Raw genomic sequence first — 20,454 nt, 5'->3', positions numbered from 1 at the left:
GGTGGCAGGATGCACAGGGGCACCAGATCCCAATGGAGATATTTATTCCCTCCTTGTTCCTGATGTAGACCTTCACTCACGCCTCCTTCTCTGGTGGGGAGGGGCACCATTTTGTGCTTTGCCTCAGGTGCCACAATGTCTTGAGCCAGCTTTGCCCTCTACCCAATCTAAACATGTATTTCTAAAGATTTTAAACTGCTCACATTGTAACATATCAGAGCAGGGTACAGAAAGCAAAATATAAGTATAAGAGAAAATGCAGGTAAAGTCACAGCAGTACACCACCTAATAAATGGATGAAAATTAAGAGAGCCTGTTTGGCCAGATTGCTAAAGCTGTTAAAAAGCAATATTTTAAGACGGAAACCCAACCAAACTTGAACCAGGTGTGTCCCCCCCCCCCAAGGATCCCTTTCCCACCCTGCCTGCTCCAAGGGTTTCTGAGGCCCGGAGCCCAGCCTGGCCTCGCCACTGCGCTCCCAGCCCCCTCACTGAATTGGCCCCCCAGTCGGCATCTGGGAGACTCATTCGACAAGGGCTGTGTCAGCCAGCTGGGCTCCCCCCTGCCCCAGTGGGTAGGCAGCGCAGCACAGCTCTGGTGGTGAGGACAGGGCTGGTGTGGCGGACCCTGTGAACCCTCCAATTGCCGCCCCTCCCTAGCATGCAAGTCCACATGCACCCCAGGGGCCAACAAAGAACACAAGGGTGCTGTTTTTATGTTCACTTCCAGATGAGCTGTCACTGAGCATTCATCAGCGGAGATCAACGTCTTCTAAATGGTTGCCTTCCCACCCTGTCTGCAGGATAGTATCTCTTAGGATTCAAAACATTTGCTTGTGGTGAAAACTGTTTTTACCAAGCCGTTTAGCAAAATTAGCTAAAATTAAGGCCTTTGAGTGTGAGACAGTATTCTTGAAGGCCCTCCTTTCTAGGGGATTCAGTCACTGCGACCGAGCTCAGCTGATTTGAAGGAGGGAGTGGTGGGAACATGCCAATAATTTCCTCTTGACACCTGCACTCTGGCCAGTGTTACATGAGTCACCCTTTCCCATGAATTAGCAGTTGGAATGCTTATGCACATTCCATTGCACCAATGTAAGTCACCCTGTGGGAAAATAAGAATTCAGCTTATGGGCAGTAGCTCATGTTATTAAGCTGATATATATTCATTGGTGTTTATATGTATTTTTAAACCCTCTTATTCTGGGCTCACTGGAATGGGAGGAGCATGTGAGCTGTGCAGACAAGAAAACTCCCTGTGGAGTATGAAAATGCATCTTTTGGTGTCTGGTTGCATCATAATGTCCACTGTGTTGCCATATTGTTCCTTGAGTAGAGTGTATTGTGGGAAGCTGCCCTCTTGGCTTACAAACAGTGACCCTTCAGTAGTTTCTCCTGCCCCATGGGAGATGGGGGGAAAAGACGACCAGCAGGATCAAGGCATTAGCTGAGAAGAAAACTCTTGAGGACATCCAAGGAAGCTTTTATTTTTGTTTTGTTTCAAGAAGTTATTATTACAAAAGGTCTTGGACAGAGTTACTAGCCGCCATTTCTCTGCCAAAAAGGAGAGCAATTTCATCAGCTCAGCAGGGAAGAAGTTGAGCAAGATGAACACGGTGTTCTGCTAATATCCCCCTGGGAAGAAGCAGTTCCAGATGCTTTGCTTGGACCCCGATTTGCTTCTGTAGGAGGCCAGTCCTCATTGCTTGACCTCCAGTCTCAGCCCCACACTGTGCTACGTGCGCAGGGTATTTCTGTCAGGGTATTTCTGGATCAGTTGGAGAGTGTTATGCAACCCTGAGCTAGTCCAGTGAAAATAAAGGTTGCATCTTGTTGCCTGCTTTGTTGGCATCCATCTGTCTTGAGATGGACACCACCTCCGGCGGTGAAGTCAAACTGCTCTTGTTAGCAGCACCGAAGTGAACTACCCGGGGCGCAAACCTAGGCAGTGTGTATGGAGGACCTGGGCTGCCGAGATGACAAGACCCCTCTCATAGCCTTACTGATGTGTTGTTCCAAAGGAAAGTAGAACGATAAATTTGGCACCAACCAGCTTGGCTGCAGGAGTTGCCAGAAGGAGGTGTACAAGGTGTCATTCAACTGTTTTAGGGGCTCCACTCCAGATTTGTGTAGGGTTTGCTCCTTAGCCTTTTCTTCTCCTGAAGATATCCTTCAAGGCAACAGACATTTAGGATCAGAATTGTCCATCTCCTGGATAGGCTATCTTCCCAGGTTAACGAACCCCATCTGACCCTCACGTCCTGTTGGACCCACTACTGGTCTCATCCACTCAATCCACCAGAGCCTGTCTTCACATGCAGGCAAAGACTCAAACTCACTGAGAGTTTGAGACCCACTAGCTACCCCCACTTGGTTTAGCGGGGCAGTCGAAGCCACTGTGTGGCTCCTGTTGCATGCTGGCAGCTTCTAGGAGCTGCAGGTGAGAGCTGAGTACAGGTTAGGAACCAAAGCTGGACAAACTACCCCAGAATGAGCACAAAGCCCCCCCCAAGGTACCACCCTTGCACCCCATACACCCCTGCAGGACAGGGGTGCCATCTAAAATAAAAGATGGGGGGGGAAGATAAGCCCTGCCCTGCATAATCTATCACAAGGTGTAGTGTGCACATCGTTTGAATGGCAATGTCCATCAACTTTGGGGAAGCCCGACCCCCTCAAATTTTTTTTGGGGGGGCAGCAAAATGACCTCAGTCCCTATGAGTTGGCTCCTGTGCCTGCAGGGTCACAGAATCATAAAATGTTTGAGTTGAAAGTGGACTTTGTGGGCATTGAGCCCACTCTCCGGTTCAATACGGGAATTCTGAAACTACAAGATTCCTGACAGATAGCCAATCAGCCTCTGCTTAAAAGTTTCCCGTGAAAGAGAGCCCCCTACCCCCTGAGGCAGACTGCCCCGCTGTCAAACATCTCTAACCATTAGGGAGTGTCTCCACTTAATCTTTTCTTCTGGGTGCTAAACATCCTCAGTCCTTTCAAGTGTTCCTGATAGGAACTGGTGTCTAGACTCCACTCACCTTCCTAGTCGCCATACTCCTGATATGCTAAAATTTGTCAGTGTCCTTCCTGATGCACTTAAGTTTATCATGTCTTTAACATCTGGCAGGGCTGGACACAGGAGCCTGACAGTGCAGGATAAAAGCTAATGACCCGAACAAAGTGTTTCTGTTTATGCAGCCTAAAGATTGCATTAGCTTTCTTAGCACATGCATCACTTTGCTGGCCCGTGTTCAGCTTGCGATCAGCTAAAGACATCTGGAGCCTGTGATTTGTCCTCTTTTTGGCTCCCTCCCCTCCCCCATCCCATTTATGGTTGGAAGTGCAACAGCATAAATCATTCCATTTGCAGTATAAGAGTTAATCCTGTTATTGATAAAGTGAAGAGGGTGGAGGGTCATCATGCTTGCTGAGGTAGCACATGGGCTCTGGAAGGTTGCTGATGAAGTAATAATAATAATAATAATAATAATAATAATAATAATAATAATAAATTTTATTTATACCCTGCCCTCTCCGGCCAGAGCTGGGCTCAGGGCAGCTAACACCAGTAAAATTACAGTAAAAACATAATAGAGGGGGAAAACCAATTTAAAATGCAGCCTCATTTTAAAAGTAGCCCATAGATCAAAACCATAAGGGGAGGGAAACATAAGGGTCAGACTGAGTCCAAGCCAAAGGCCAGGCAGAACAGCTCTGTCTTGCAGGCCCTGTGGAAAGATGTCAAGTCCCTGGTCTCTTGTGACAGAGCATTCCACCAAGTCGGGGCCAGTACTGAAAAGGCCCTGGCCCTAGTTGAGACCAATCTAACCACCTTGCGACTTGGGACCTCCAAAATGTTGTCATTTGTGGACCTTAAGGTCCTCCGTGGAGCATACCAGGAGAGGCGGTCCCATAGGTACATGGGTCCTAGGCCGCATATGTGACACCCCCTGGCTGCCCCCCCAAATAGTTCCTCACTCCTCTGCTAAGGCCAAGTCCCTCCATTCAGATGCGCAATCTCAGGCCCTGATTTAGGCTTACAGCTGGCATACTGTGAGTCTATTCACTGCCACTCTGCAACAAATGTCCCTTTGTCACCTCCTGACTCAAACCCAGGCTCCCAAGCCCAGATTTCCCACCAAACGTGTTGCTCTGGTCTTATATAATTTCTTGGCCAAACGCCACCAGTGGCTGTGGGTTGCTCCCAATGGCTTACAGCCTGAATGTAATAGACACCACATGTCAATGTGTTATGATGGCCCTGAGAGACAGGGCCTCTGACCCCTGCAAAGCAGAGCCTGTACACAGAGGCGTGGCTGGCTGCTGCCTTCCAGCTGGGGCAGGGCGTGCCTGGGGATGGGCTTCCTCTCAATTGTTGCACACTGATGGGAGATAAAAGGCAAGCCCCAGGACTCCTCCAGCCTCTCATTCCTCCAGTAGCTTCCCTGGGAGAGCAGACCAAGGAGAAGGCCGGGTTGGTTCACGTTTGAGCAGAGGAACCTCTCCAGCTGCTTAAAAGCAGTCAGGTGAAGCTGTCCGAAGATGGCTTCCCTTTGGAGATTTGCATCTCTCCTCTGGGCTGTCGCTGTGTTTTTGGCTGCGGTGAGTGACAAAGACCTTTGGGGGTCAGCAAAAAGAATGTTGTGGTCCCTAAAAGACTGGCAAATCTATGGCAGCACAGGGTTTTATGGGATCCTTTTTGTGCGGCTCTGTGCACAATTTGCTGTGTGTGTTTAAAACAACAACAAGAGAGAAAAAAAAATTGGGTGGTTGGTGTGGTGTGGTGTGGTGGTTGATCATTTGAGCTGTTGGCCAGATTGCTAAGTTTTGAATCTTGTCTCAGCTCCAGGCTCCAAAGTTTGCAGTGCTTTCTTAGGCTCAGGTACCCCATCTGTAATGTGTGGATCAAAATGTTGACCTTATAGAGTGTTGCAGAAGATACTGTGTGAGTGTGCAGTAAGTGTTTTGCCCACTAAAAAAACAGGTTATTGGTACTGTCAGTGCTTTTTTTCCTTTAAAAAAAATTGTTTAGGGGTACTCTTTTTCCTACTTATACAGTGGTACCTCGGGTTACATATGCTTCAGGTTACAGACTCCGCTAACCCAGAAATCTTACCTCAGGTTAAGAACTTTACTTCAGGATGAGAACAGAAATTGTGCAGCGGTGGCGCAGCGGCAGTAGTGGTACCTCAGGTTAAGAACAGTTTCAGGTTAAGAACAGACCTCCAGAACGAATTAAGTTTTTAACCTGAGGTACCACTGTATTGAAATACTGCCCCTCAATGAGGCCAAACTTAGATTCACAAAATGTTTAGGGGTATGCGTACCCCACCCCAGAAAAAAAGCACTGGGTACTGTTATGATTACCATGAATTTTGGAAAAGTCTGGGGAAAATCTGCTTTAGTAATATTAATTCATTTGATTAAGGCAAATGAGGTTTTCACATACCAGGAATTAAAACTGGTAGTCAAATATTTTGTTTAGATCAATATTTTCAGCTGAGAAATTGGGTACAAAATTGATCTAAGAAAGGAAGCAACTTTTGAGAATACATTTCAACAGGGAAAGGCAAAGATTGATACCTAAGATCTATAATGCATTGGTATATATTGATGGTTAAGATGGAATAAATATTGCAATAAATGGAAGGCAGAGTTATGGAAATGTATTCCAGATAAGATGTGGGTATCTATTTGAAAATAAAGTAAACATTTATCCTCTAAAGTAAGTTTGACCGAATCATTTTCAAATATGGGCCAGATGGTATATTAGGATTTTGGGGGTGTAGTGCATTAGAAGCAGAAAAAAGTATCAATTTATTATTCATTGATGGTAACTAAACACTAAAAGTTCAAGATTGAAGAGAAAGAGCAAGTTCCAAAAGTGATAGACTGGGAGATGGTGTGTTAGAAAAACAAGAAAAGTTTGGGAGACTGAATTATTTTAAAATATTATGCTAACATTAGGTTTTAGAGAATATAAATTGGAACAAAATAATATTAATTGCATATGTATTTGTAGATAAAAATAATTAAGAGGAAGTTGTTTATAGCTGGGGCTATGATTAACTGTATTTATTGATATGTGTACTAAGATTTGTATGCAGGTTTTGGTGTCTTCGGGTGTCTTCCCGTGTAAGAGTCGGGGTGTCTGGGCGACGTTTCGACGAGGTCTCACTCGTCATCTTCAGGCTGGTGCTTTCGGCTTCTTGTTACTGGAACAGAGCAGAATCTGGTGTTTGAGTTCCTATAAATACTGTTGAGGGGTGTGGTGTATAGCCTCCAACGTTCTGGGCAGAGAAGATTTGTATATATATATATGTTTTGTTTAGGTGTATGTAGAGTGATTTAAGTTCTTAAAACTTAAAAAAAAATTTACACATCCATGGCATCACAACATCATACAAAACAAAATTACACAAAAGTGCTTTAACATAGACATAAGAATACAGTGCAGAACAATTTACTACATGTTAAAATAGGGAAAAACACAAATACATTAATAGAACAATAGAATTGTAGAGTTGGAATCCCCTGCAATGCAGGACTCTTTTGCCCAACGTGGGGCTCCAGCCCATAATAAGAGTCTCATGCTCTACTGACTGAGAACTTGGATCCACTTAGCAACTACCACCAGGGGAAGTGTCCAAGTAATACAGTGCTACCTCAGGTTACATACACTTCAGGTTACATACGCTTCAGGTTACAGACTCCGCTAACCCAGAAATAGTGCTTCAGGTTAAGAAATTTGCTTCAGGATGAGAACAGAAATCGTGTGGTGGTGGCGTGGTGGCAGCAGGAGGCCCCATTAGCTAAAGTGGTGCTTCAGGTTAAGAACAGTTTCAGGTTAAGAACGGACCTCCGGAACAAATTAAGTACTTAACCAGAAGTACCACTGTACATCTAACCAAAACATTTTCTGGAGAAGTGGCAGTTATATTACACCTCTCTGACCAGCCACTTGATGCAAGACCTTTTTCTTATCTGTCAAGTTGAGCAATGCCCTATTGCAATAGCTATAATAAATGCCGGGTGCTGGACTTGAACTGATTTCCTTTGTTTTGAACAAAGTGGAGTAGATATAAATTCTTACCACATCCTTGTATCTGCATACTTGGTCCCCCTGCTTTCACTCGTCATTACCTTACATTTTTGCAAATGTTTTTCAGATAGAGCAAGAGTGATTCTTTGATGATATAATGTTATTGTTAAATGCATTTTTTAAAAATAGCGGGAGAGATCTGCCTGATGCTGTGTATGGACCAGGTATCCATAGCACATTTAAAACACATGACTTTCCCTAAAAAATCCTGGGAACTGTAGCTTGTACTGGGAATTTTGCTCTGTGAGGGATAAACTACAGTTCCCAGAATTCTTTGAGGAAATCACATGCTTTAAATGTATGGTGTGTATGCAATTTGGGATCTTGAATTTGGTAGTGCTGGGGTTTTGAGCAGAAGCTCAGTCACAGAGCATGTGCTTTTCCTGTAGATCAGGGATGGGGAACCTGTTGCCCTCCGGCGCTTGCTAGACTCAAGTTCCCATCACCCCGACCATGCTGGCCAAAGCCCATGGGATTTGGAGTCCAACAACATCTGTAGAGCCACAGGTTCCCCATCCCTGCTGTAGAAGGACTCGGTTTCACCCCCTAGCGTCTCCAGGTAATGGGTGGCAGGAAAGTCTTTTCTCCACCTGAGACCCTTTGGAACAGCTGCCAGTCAGAGTTGACGATATTGGCCTAGAGATAGACAAATGGTCTGATTCGGTATAAGGCAGCTTTGTATGTTCGAGGAGTTTTATAGTTAAACAGGGATTCAAATCTGAGTGATCCAAAATATTGGTTGGCTTTAGAAGCTGATTGCACAAGTTCATGGAGGATAATAAGTCTATCAGCAGCTACATGTCCCTGAATACCAGTTGCTGGGAACAGGAAGTTGCTGGGAGCAGGTTCTGCTTCCTAGACGCACCTGCATGGAAACAGATTCTCTTTATCAAAAGGGGAACCTTGTCTGTCTTGCCAGTGGGAAACAACAGAGCCCTGAGGCAACTTAAAGGCTCTTTGCACTCCTTGTGATCAGTTCACCAGCTTATATGTGCAGTGCTGTTATCATTCACTGTGTCTCCTGTGGTCTTCCTTAGCTGGGGGTTGTGGGGGGGGGGTTGTACATTTTGCATCGCCCTCTCATAATTGCATTATTCCAACGTTGCGTCAGAAATGCTGACTCACTATTTGGAAGAGGCTATAAAACAAATCAGTCATGGGTGTAGCCCAGGAAGGGGCGGGGTGGGGGCAACTCCCCCCACCTAAATCAATAAAAAATAATAAAAATATATAGCAAACTGAGGTTTTGCTCCCTCTGCCAACAAAAACCCTGGCTACGCCCATGAAATCAGTTGTTGATCTTTAAAATCACAATCAGGTGAAGAGTTGAAATTTGGAATCCAGTGGACCACTTTGTAATTCTCAGATGTTCCTCTTAAAGCTGTTGTTTGCTGTTCCACTAGAGGGAACACAGCTGTGATATTTAATTTGGATATGGGGAACCCATGGGCCCCAGCACTGTAACTGTTTTTAGTTCATGTTGTGAACTAACTTGGATCCCTCAATGGGAGAAAGACAGGGTGTTGTGGTTGCAGTTGTTGTTGTTGATGATGATACGGTATTATTAGTATTACTACTGATTTATTAATTGCCTTCTAAACTACCGTCTCAAGGCAATTTACACATAAGATAATTAAACCAGTTAAAATCTCGAAAGCGACAAATACATTTAAAACAAGACTAATACCCTAACAAGTGGTCACTTGTGGTACAGACCCATTTATCCAGCCGGGGAAGCCCATCAGAACAAAAATCTCTTCCCCCCCCCCAAGTAAGTGCATAAAGGGGGTACCTGTCACAGTGGCGTAGCGTGGGTTGTCAGCACCCGGGGCAAGGCAAGTAATTTGCGCCCCCTAACCCGTGGATTTGCGCCCCCTAACCCTAACCCCCAGATGTTGTGCCCGGTGCGGCCGGCCCCCCCTGCACCCCCCACGCTACGCCACTGGCCTGTCATCTTGACAGGAATGCTATTCCACAGAAGAGGGGCAGCCCAGCTGAAAGCCCTGGTCCATGTTGCTATGGGGCTGGCTTCTGAGAACTTTGGAACTTGCAGGAGAAACTCTTTCACATCTCTCAGCAATCTTCTGGGTGTATAAGGGAAGAGGCAATGTCTCAGATAACTTGGTCCTAAACTGTTTAGGGCCTTCACCTTGAACTTGGCTTGGTAGCATATTGGCAGCCAGTGCAAACCCTGCAAGCAGGGAAATTAATTAATTAAGCTCCAACTCACCATCTTTGACCATTGACTAGGTTGGGTAAGGATAATGGGAGTTGTAAAGGTAAAGGTAATGGGACCCCTGACCATTAGGTCCAGTCGTGACCGACTCTGGGGTTGCAGCGCTCATCTCGCTTTATTGGCCGAGGGAGCCGGCGTACAGCTTCCGGGTCATGTGGCCAGCATGACTAAGCCACTTCTGGCGAACCAGAGCAGCGCACGGAAATGCCGTTTACCTTCCTGCCAGAGTAGTACCTATTTATCTACTTGCACTTTGACGTGCTTTCAAACTGCTAGGTTGGCAAGAGCAGGGACCGAACAATGGGAGCTCACCCTGATGTGGGGATTTGAACCGCCGACCTTCTGATTGGCAAGTCCTAGGCTCTGTGGTTTAACCCACAGTGCCACCTGCGTCCCAATGGGAGTTGTAGTCAGCAACAAATGGAGGGTTACAGGTCCCTCTCCCACCAGTTTATTTGATGGTTTGTCTAGATAAACACCCACACCCACACACCCACACCCACACACCACACACACTTTGAATAAGATAAAATCAAATAAACCTAACTTGGTGACAACAAATGTCTGTGGCATCACAGACTGAGAGAAGCTGGATCAAACAGGTGGAGTTAAATAAGGGTGTGGAAGCCGTCCCTAGTGTTGCTTGACCTGCTTAGAGTAAAAAGGCTCCTTGTTTTTGACAGTGCCCAGCAGAGCTGATCAGGAGCGGCTCTTTCCATGGGCTGGGTTGAATTAGGTTTTAAGTAACCAGAGCAACACAATGAAAACACCACCCTGAGTCACTCCTACTGTATGCAAAGCAGCTCTGCCTAACCTCAGTGTGGCTTACAGTGCTGGGTGCTGACTTAAAGTTAGGGTGCTCTTTGCCCAGAGGAATCTTATAATATCCCAGGAGGCTTTTGCATAGTGTACACTGGGAAAAGGCCACAGCTTAGCGATTGAGAAGATGCTTTGCAGGCCAAAGGGCCCAGGTTCAAATGCTGACACCTGTCCATTATTATTATTTAAGTACAGTCATAAAGGTAAAGGGATCCCTGAGCATTAGGTGCAGTCGTGACCGACTCTGGGGTTGCAGCGCTCATCTCACTTTATTGGCCGAGGGAGCCGGCGTACAGCTTCCGGGTCATGTGACCAGCATGACTAAGCCACTTCTGGCGAACCAGAGCAGCGCACGGAAACACCGTTTACCTTCCCGCTGGAGTGGTACCTATTTATCTACTTGCACTTTGAAATGCTTTCAAAGTGCTAGGTTGGCAGGAGCAGGGACCATTGCGGGGATTCGAACTGCCGACCTTCTAATCGGCAAGTCCTAGGCTCTGTGGTTTAACCCACAGTGTCACCCACGTCCCAGATACAGTACTGTACTTCAAAATGTGGCACACAAGCCCTGCTGTGTTTGTGGGCCCTCTTGCTGATTCTGCTAGGTGTGGGCCAGGATGTCTGCCTCAAAATCCTTTCCCACTATGGCTAAACAAAGATCTAAACCCGTTTACCTTCCCGCCGGAGCGGTACCTATTTATCTACTTGCACTTTGCTGTGCTTTCGAACTGCTAGGTTGGCAGGAGCAGGAACCGAGCAACGGGAACTCACCCCGTCGCGGGGATTCGAACCGCTGACCTTCTGGTTGGCAAGTCCTAGGCTCTGTGGTTTAAGCCACAGCACCAACCTTGGGTTAAATATGCTTCAAGTTGAGCGTTTTCAGGTTATGCTCTGTGGCGACCTGGAAGTAACGGAGCGCGTTACTTCCGGGTTTTGCCACTTGCGCATGCGCAGATGCCCAAAATGACGTCACAGACATGCGCGAAAATGGTGAAATGCGACACACGCAGATGCACAGTCGCGTGTTATGTTCTACTCAGGATGCGAACGGGGCTCCGGAACGGATCCTATTCGCATCCAGGGGTACCACTGTATATTTAATTCTTGCTTTCCCCACAAAAGCGTCCCAAAGCAATGTGCAGTATAAAAACAACATGCAAACCAAATATAAGAGTGAGAATAAAACAAGAGCCCATAACTGTTCCATCTGCTTTCGACTCCAGGAGGGACCACTTTTGCATCTGACCTCACCTGTCAACTGGCATGTGAGCACTGGAAGGGCATCTGACCCTTGGGCTGGAAAAAGGCTCCCCTCCTCTGCTTAAATAGAAATATAGTAAATAAATTAAAGAACAGGAAAGAGCAGAATGAACATCAGAGAGGGTGGGTGAAAGGAAAGGAATTGTAGGTGGGGAGATCTGTTGCTTTCCGGTCTTCCCAGAGCCACCTGGTTGGCCACTGTGAGAACAAGATGGTGGACTAGTTGAGCTCTTGGCCTGATCCAGCGGCACTTTTCTTATGTTAAGCTCTACTATATAACTAATCCAAGTTTATGAAGCCTGAAAGACTGGAAAGGAGGACTGGATCTCTGGGGGATACCTGGCCAACCCTGTTCCAGAGGAAGGGCAGGGATATGATGCAGTTGAACAAAGCCTTCTTTGTGCTGCCCAGACTGAACTGAGTCATTTATTTCGTTTTTATTTTCGCAAATTCTTTCCTTCTCTCTTAGCCCATCAGCATGGTGGAACACGCAGAGTTCTTGAAAGCCGGGAAGGAGCCTGGTCTTCAAATCTGGAGAATCGAGAAGTTTGACCTGGTCCCAGTGCCCAGAAATCTTTATGGGGATTTCTTCACCGGAGATGCCTACGTCATCCTCAACACCATCCGCCAGCGCAATGGGAACCTGCAGTATGACCTTCATTTCTGGCTAGGTAAGGTTGGGGTTTTGTGCAGGGACCCCGCAGGTGGCTCAGGGTGAAGACTTGTTGAGAAATCAGTACAGGAAGCCTTTCACTTCCTATCCCTACCATTGCTAGGTAAAGGTAAAGGGACTCCTGACCATTAGGTCCAGTCACGGACGACTCTAGGGTTGCGGTGTTCATCTCGCTTTATTGGCCGAGGGAGCCAGCGTACAGCTTCCGGGTCATGTGGCCAGCAGGACTAAGCCGCTTCTGGCGAACCAGAGCAGCACACGGAAACGCCGTTTACCTTCCCGCCAGAGCGGTACCTATTTATCTACTTGCACTGCTAGGTGGGCAGGAGCAGGGACCAAACAATGGGAGCTCACTCCGTCACGGGGATTCGAACCACCGACCTTCTGATTGGCAAGTCCTAGGCTCTGTGGTTTAACCCACAGCGCCACCTGCGTCCCTTCTACCATTGCTACCATTCCATGATTTTAAACCTATCTCTGGTTGATTTCTGCATTTTTAAAAACTTGTTTTATTGTTTTTATTGTATAATTGTAAATTTGCTGCCATGAAATTGGAATTGCTTTGGGGGAAGGGATGTAGTTCAGTGGCAGATAATCTGCTTTACATGCAGAAGACCCCAGTTTCAATCTGTGGCATCTCTAGGTAGGGCTGAGAACGTCCTCTGCCGAGATCCTGGAAAGCCACTATTGATCAGTGAGCTAGTTGAGGCAACTATTTGACTCAGAATAAAGCAACTTCCTATGTTTCTAATATATATGAATAGATTATTATTATTATTATTATTATTATTATTATTATTATTATTCACCTCATTGCAATAATATGGCTATCAGTGAGTGCTAGCCATAGTGGCTATGCTTTGCCTCCACTGCTTCTGAAGGCCAGTTGCTGGACACCAGTTGGTGGAAACCACATGAGGGGAGGTTGCTCTTGTACTCAGGTCCTCCTTGAGGGGCTACCACAGGCATCTGGGTGGCCACTGAATAGTTGGGCCACGGGCCATATACAGTGGTACTTCTGGTTACGAACTTACTTCGTTCCGGAGGTCTGCTCTTAACCTGAAACCGCTCTTAACCTGAGGTACCACTTTAGCTAATGGGGCCTCCCACTGCCACTGTGTCACCGCAGCACGATTTCTGTTCTCACCCTGAGGTAAAGTTCTTAACCTGAGGTACTCTAGGTTAGCAGAATCTGTAATCCAAGGTATTTGTAACCCGAGGTACTGCTGTATCCAGCGGGCTTTTCTTATATTCTTCCTTTTCAAAAGTGCTGCATAGTTCACGGTTGTTTGTTTACTGACAATAAACCAAAGCAGTGATCGATATATTCAAGGTTAAGGTTTACCTAGGAGTAACCCCTATTGAACTCGTTGGAGTTTATTTCTCAGTAGGCATGCTTCTCTCTCCTTTTCTGATTCCTAGGGGACCAATGCAGCCAGGATGAGAGTGGATCCGCTGCCATTTTCACAGTGCAGCTGGACGATTACCTTGGTGGGAAGGCAATTCAGCACCGGGAGGTACAAGGGCATGAATCGTCCACTTTCGCAGGGTACTTCAAATCAGGCATCAAATACAAGGTGGGTGTATACAAGTTCAGTTCCTTGCTCAGTAATACATCTGTACCTCATTAGCAAAAGCATTTCTGGACTGCCTGCCATCCAGGAATATAAATTCAAACCAGGTGATTTTTTGATTAGCCCATCTTTGGAATCATAGAGCTCCCATTACTCCTTAATATTCCCCTAAATTATGGAATTGTTGGAGCTTCAGACCTGCCTGCGTTAAGTCTCCCAAAGTACAGGAGAGCTATGGGCGCTATTCTACTAGTAAGGATTTCTGTTTGCTCAACAGTTGGATCTGTTTTGTATAAATAGTTGCATATTTTAGGGGTTTTATCCTTGTTTTGAATATTGGTTTTTGTATGTCAGTTTCATGGGGTGTGGGGAGAGCAAGCAAACATAACAAAAAATCTCAAGTTGTGCCATCTCCACTTGATCAGGCTTTTTTAGATGGCTAAATTGTACAGTGGTACCTCAGGTTAAGAACTTAATTCGTTCTGGAGGTCTGTTCTTAACCTGAAACTGTTCTTAACCTGAAGCACCACTTTAGCTAATGGGGCCTCCCGCTGCTGCCACGCAGCTGGAGCACGATTTCTTTTCTCATCCTGAAGCAAAGTTCTCAACCTGAAGCACTATTTCTGGGTTAGCGGAGTCTGTAACCTGAAGCATATGTAACCTGAAGCATATGTAACCCGAGGTACCACTGTAGTTGAATTGCATGAACAACAGCCTAGGGCATAGGTAGACAAACCAAGGCTCGGGGGCTGGATCCGGCCCAATCGCCTTATAAATCCAGCCCACAGATGGTCTAGGAATCAGCATGTTTTTATATGAGTAGGATGTGTCCTTTTATTTAAAATGCATCTCCGGATTATTTGAGAGGCCTGCCTGGTGTTTTTACATGAGTAGAATGTGTGCTTTTATTTAAAATGCATTTCTGGGTTATTTGTGGGGCATAGGAATTCGTTCATTTCCCCAAAAAAACTATAGTCCACCCCCCCAAGGTCTGAGGGACAGTGGACTGGCCTCTGCTGAAAGAGCTGGCTGACTCCTGTCCTCGCGCGTGTGTGTGAACTGACACACCACCCTTCTCAGCTATCTGCATTTGACAATTTGCTATCCTCCTCCTCTCACCTTGCAAAACTCTTGCTAAGACAATCTCACAGAAAGGTCACAGCTCATCCTCTTCATTTACATTTTCCTGTAAACAGGGAATATTTAAAATACTCAAGCCTGACCCCAAGAATCCACAGACAACGACAAGGATGAAGTGTGTTTATACAGCTGTTGTGTAAGCTTACGAAGAATAAAAAGGGCATGCAGTGCAGACTTTTAAAGCCACAGTGTCCATTTCTCCCAGAATAAATGCAGCAATTATAGAAGGAAATGATAAATAGATAAAGAGGTACATTTGAGGTTCCTCCAGACTGACAGTATTTTGTAGGAGGGAAACAAGTGCATATCAATGAAATTTAGGTTTAAGGAATTAAAGTGCACTGGTGCCCTGGAGCTATAAGCCCACTATGAAAAATTTATTTATTTATTTATTTATTTATTTATTTATTTATTTATTTATTTATTTATTTATTTTTGCAATTAGGAATGGGCTCCTCCAGAGGACCTGTTTCTTGAGCATTCTTCTTGATTTGCTTGCACAAAGCTTATTAAATTATACTTGATTTATATCTGAATTCTACATGGCAAAAAACATCCATCCTGATTTGCTTGTGGGTGCTTAATTTTCCCATGAAGCATGCATTAATCCAACACTTTCCCCTGTGCATGTTAGCATTTCCTCATCATTTCCCGTGCTTTAAAAATTGAAATTCCTTGTTGGATTTTTTTGTGCTGGGCAGTGTTTCTCATACTTGGGTCTTTAGCTGTTTGTTGTCGGACTACAGTTCCCATCATTCCTATCTAGCAGGGAGTTGGTAGTTCAACAACAGCTGGAGAACCATGCTTGAAAAACACTGTACTGGGGTGACAGAACACTTTGATCTACTTTAATTGCGCAAACCTGAATTTCTCCTTCAAAATAGGGACAGTCTACAGGCAGTCAAAGTGACAAGGAAATGCACTGAAAGGTGTGGAATGAATGTTTAAATGGGAAGACGTATAACCACCATGCAAGCAAATAAGGATGAATGCTCTTTGACATATAACTCCTGCAAACAACTTAGAACAGACACTTAATAAAGACAAGATATAATCAGACCTCTTCATTTCAGGATAAATTCTCATTGAATAGGTTGTCTGCAGCAACTGTTACTCAGCTGCTAGGGACAGCTTTCTCATTGTGATCATAGGCGCCGACTCCATGGGGCTTGAGGGGGCTTGAGCCCCCTCAAAAAATTTTTTGGGGGGGCTCAGCCCCCCCAATAATCTCGGGCGCCCTTGCCGCCGTCCCCCGCCTCCTCCCCACCTGCTCTCTCCCCAGCCAGCCAGCCAGCCAGCCGCGCGCCCTAGCTGGAGAGCCCCGGCCGTCCCCCGCAAGAACAGGGGAATCCCCGGGGGCGGGGGCTTCTGCCTCTAGCCCCAGGTTTCCCGCATATCAGCTGTTCCGGAGCTGATTAATAGGCAGCAGCACGCTCTCCCCTATTCGCTCGCGAGGGGGCGGCGCCACTTTATTTGCATATTCATGAGCTTATTTGCATATTCATGAGCTCATTTACATTTCACGAGCTTTCCCGGGCCCCCCCAATATTTTTTATAAGTCCGCGTCCCTGATTGTGATGCTAATCTGTCTGAGACTCAGGTAGACCCAAGCAAGGTGTTCAGCTTGGTGGATGGCCAGTCAAATTGTTTCTTTGTTCTTCTAGGCTGGTGGTGTGGCTTCTGGCTTCCGCCACGTGGTTCCCAATGAAGTGACTGTCCAGAGACTCCTTCAGGTCAAAGGAAGGCGAACTGTACGTGCTACAGAGGTGCCCGTCACCTGGGACAGCTTCAACACCGGTGATTGCTTCATCTTAGATCTGGGCCAGGTGTGTTCTGTTTCGTTAAACAAACAAACAAACAAACAAACAAACAAACAAACAAAACTTATTATTTTTCCTTAGGTACGAATATGTAAATCTGTCAATTTCAGTTTCTCTCAGTTTCTTACATTTTTGCTAGTCTTAATTTCAGTTTTCCACAAATCAACATCAGTTTGTATTTAAAAAAAGTCTCTTGAACATTTTAATTAGCATTTTATTGAAAAATTCTAATATACACATTTTTTCAAAGCTGTTTTCCCATACATAATGCATTCTTGTTTCTTACTTTCACATTTTTATACACACTTTTTTTTACACACTTTTTTTTTACGCATTTTTATACACACCTTACCGCAGAATATGCATTAATTTTTTTGTCCATTACATGTCTGGAAAACTGCACTGCAAAATTCAGAGAAGAGTGAATTTTGAAGGATAGTTGTATTCCGGTTCACACATTTTTTCAGAAAGTAAAAATTAAGTAGATTCATCTTTAAATGTGTACTGGATCTAGTTTTTCCACTACCCCAATGCATCTCTGAACCAGAACATGATACTTTTTTGAGTTTCCCTGGTTCTGTTCTGGTCCCTTTTGTTATGGGGCATGAAAAGACTTGGAGGAAATAATAACATGTGGTCAGTCATCCATGCTTGATACGAATGTGTCCTGCCAAGCAAGCACATTTTCCTAGCTGATTGTACAAACTGCTCAGCTCCAGCCTGAAGCTAGCTTTGCCTGTGACACATTCCCAGTTTGAGGGCAGGCACAGGCTTACAGTGGACACAACTGGTCTGGCCCCCTCAAATAAATTATTTTGTTATTTTGTTATATTGCTGATTTTGTGGAAGCTACTTTGAACTGTGGAGAAGTAGCATATAGGTGTTGTCAATAATCCAATCATTACCTTATTTAGGCTGTGACCTGGTTCGCGCATAACACTAAACTATGGTTTATAAAAACTATGGTTTATATAGAGTTATGTGTGAACGGTGGTTTGTTAGCTTTGATTGCTCATTCATAAACCTCCGTTTATAAACCTTAAAAAGGTAAAGGTAGCCCTGACCATTAGGTCCAGTCGTGGACGACTCTGGGGTTGCGGTGCTCATCTCGCTTTATAGGCCAAGAGAGCTGGCATTTGTCCGCAGACAGCTTCCAGCTCATGTGGCCAGCATGACTAAGCCGCTTCTGGCGAACCAGAGCAGCGCACGGAAATGCCGTTTACCTTCCCGCCAGAGCGGTACCTATTTATCTACTTGCACTTTGACGTGCTTTTGAACTGCTAGGTTGGCAGGAGCTGGGACCAAACAACAGGAGCTCACCCAGTCGCAGGGATTCAAACTGCCGGCCTTTTGATCGGCAAGCCCTAGGCTCTGTGGTTAACATTAATCATAGCTTAGTATTGTTTCATGTTCTCATTGGTGTTTTCAACCGTTATGTGGCATGGTTTAAGTGATCAGCTGCCAGGTGCCTCAGCTTTAACTGCAGTTGGTTAAACCATGGTTCACATTAACCACGGTCTAATGGTATGTGAGTACAAGGTCATTTCTTTGAATCATAAGAAATCTGACTCCCGCGTCCCACTATATAGTCATAGTATTTGCCTCTTTAACCTCCTTCTTTCTGTGCCCTGCAGAATATTCACCAGTGGTGTGGCTCACAAAGTAACAGGTTTGAAAAGCTGAAGGCCACCCAAGTTGCCAAGGGGATCCGGGATAACGAGAGAAGTGGACGCGCAAGGGTCTATGTCATAGATGATGGTGCTGAGCGGGAAGAGATGCTTCAGGTCCTGGTCTATTTACTTTCTCACAAATCCATACGTGCTACTCAGCTGCAATCCTACATGCAGTTACTTGGGAGTAAACCTAACACAGCGAAACTTACTTCTGAGTAACTATGTGGGGTCAAGGTATATGTTTTGCAGAGAATCCCTGACTAGATTTTGCAGGGAACTTAAACGCAGTTGCCATTTCTGCCTATTTGCTTGCATCAGCAGAGGGATGGGGCATTCTGTTAATTTCCCAATCTCCCTTGTGGAAGTCCGGTTGAAGGTCCTACAGATTAAAATCCAGCCTCTTCTGAATTTCAGTGCTCTTCACCAAAAGTGGTGGGTGAGAGAAAATGGGGCAGTGTTGCTACGTGCACAAAGGTACCGTTTCAGCATGTTTTTGTTAATCAAAACATGAAAGGTTCAGAGCCCAGTTGATGGTGAGTGTGTAAGAGCTGCTGCCTCCCACCAACCCCTTGCACATTCAATAAAACTGCACTGGGATACCGAAGACGACAGGTTTGAATTCTGAATTATTATTATTATTATTTTATTTATTTATTTATACCCCGCCCATCTGGCTGGGTTTCCCCAGCCACTCTGGGCGGCTTCCAACAAAATATTAAAATACAATAGTCTGTCAAACATTAAAAGCTTCCCTAAACAGGGCTGCCTTCAGATGTCTTCTAAAAGTCTGGTAGTTGTTTTTCTCTTTGACATCTGGTGGGAGGGCGTTCCACAAGGAGGGCGCCACTACCGAGAAGGCCCTCTGCCTGGTTCCCTGTAGCTTTGCTTCTCGCAATGAGGGAACCGCCAGAAGGCCCTCAGCGCTGGACTTCAGTGTCCGGGCAGAACAATGGGGTGGAGACGCTTCTTCAGGTATACTGGACCGAGGCCGTTTAGGGCTTTAAAGGTCAGCACCAACACTTTGAATTGTGCTTGGAAACGTACTGGGAGCCAATGTAGGTCTTTCAAGACCGATGTTATGTGGTCTTGGCGGCTGCTCCCAGTCACCAGTCTAGCTGCCGCATTCTGGATTAGTTGTAGTTTCCGGGTCACCAGAGAGGAGGAAGGTAAACAATCCTGCTTCTGGGCATCCCATGGGCATCTGGTTGGCCACTGTGAGAACAGGATGTTGGAGTAAATGCACCCCATCCTTCTCCCTGCTGAGTTCCACTAGGGCAGGCATGTCCAACTCCCAAGAGACTGTGATCTACTCTCAGTATAAAAAAAACTGGCAGTGATCTACCCATTGTCACTGGAGGGAGGAGGAGAGTGTGTGGGGTGGGTGGATTGCCCAGAGTTGTTGAGCCCAGAGTTGTTTGTTGAGCTTTTTGGGGGTAGGGTTGCCCAGAGCTCTTCAGCTTTTATTTGTTAAGTTTTGGTAAACTTTATTTAATCCCCAAATTGATAAGGGTCCCACGACCTACCAGGATCAGCCAGGGATCTACCGGTAGATCGCCATCTACTGGTTGGACATGCCTGTACTGGGGCAACATTGTGACTTAAGGAGGGAACTTGCAACCAGTACCACTCCCTGGACTGTTTGCTAACATGAAGGCCGGGAGGCAGGGTGCTGGCTGAGGACAGACTTCAGTTGGTAGGGCAATGCCCCATTTGCCCTAATGGACCAGCCTCCCCTGTCAAAGCCATGCCCTAAAATTAGCCTTTGCACTGGTCGATTTCCATAAGGTTTTGAATTTGGCTTCTCCTTCCTGCCCTCTCCATTTCCCACAACTATCCTCTTGTGCAACAGGCATAAATCAGGGTTAAAAAAAGAGAGTAAATGACTATTTTTCCATGTGGGATCCTGTTTATTTCTTCAGTTAAAGCATCTGGCGAGCAGAGAGCCTGTTTAGTCGGCATGCACTCCTCTAGAAACTTTTATATATTATTATTAATAATTTTTTGCGTGTTTGCTTTTCAGGTCCTGGGACCCAAGCCCACCCTGCCAGCAGGCACTACTGATGACGGTGCAGCTGACACAACCAACCGAAGGCTGGCTAAGCTGTACAAGGTATAACAAGATCCAGATGGCCAGTGAGCCAGAGGGAGGGAGCCCTATGGA

The 20,454-nt window shown here is 45.7% G+C and overlaps 1 protein-coding gene across 3 annotated transcripts in view; it reads left to right on the top strand.

Annotated features, from left to right (window-relative positions):
- GSN (gelsolin) overlaps positions 1-20,454 on the top strand; it is a 62,004-nt gene that overhangs the window by 26,990 nt on the left and 14,560 nt on the right. For 2 of the 3 annotated variants that reach the window (XM_082207690.1, XM_082207689.1), the window contains exons 2-6: positions 11,883-12,084; positions 13,509-13,663; positions 16,465-16,626; positions 18,255-18,404; positions 20,314-20,403. In XM_082207690.1, the coding sequence (XP_082063816.1) occupies positions 11,892-12,084; positions 13,509-13,663; positions 16,465-16,626; positions 18,255-18,404; positions 20,314-20,403 (750 nt within the window). In that variant the 5' untranslated portion in view covers positions 11,883-11,891. Of the gene's footprint in view, positions 1-4,407; positions 4,599-11,882; positions 12,085-13,508; positions 13,664-16,464; positions 16,627-18,254; positions 18,405-20,313; positions 20,404-20,454 lie in introns of those variants that run through there. The other variant, XM_082207688.1, reaches the window with a different exon arrangement.

Source organism: Podarcis vaucheri (genome assembly GCF_965113315.1).
Source record: "Podarcis vaucheri genome assembly, chromosome: Z".
In the NCBI taxonomy this organism is placed as follows: domain Eukaryota; kingdom Metazoa; phylum Chordata; class Lepidosauria; order Squamata; family Lacertidae; genus Podarcis; species Podarcis vaucheri.
Note: the sequence above shows the minus strand (reverse complement) of the source record. Positions and strands in the feature narration are given on the sequence as shown.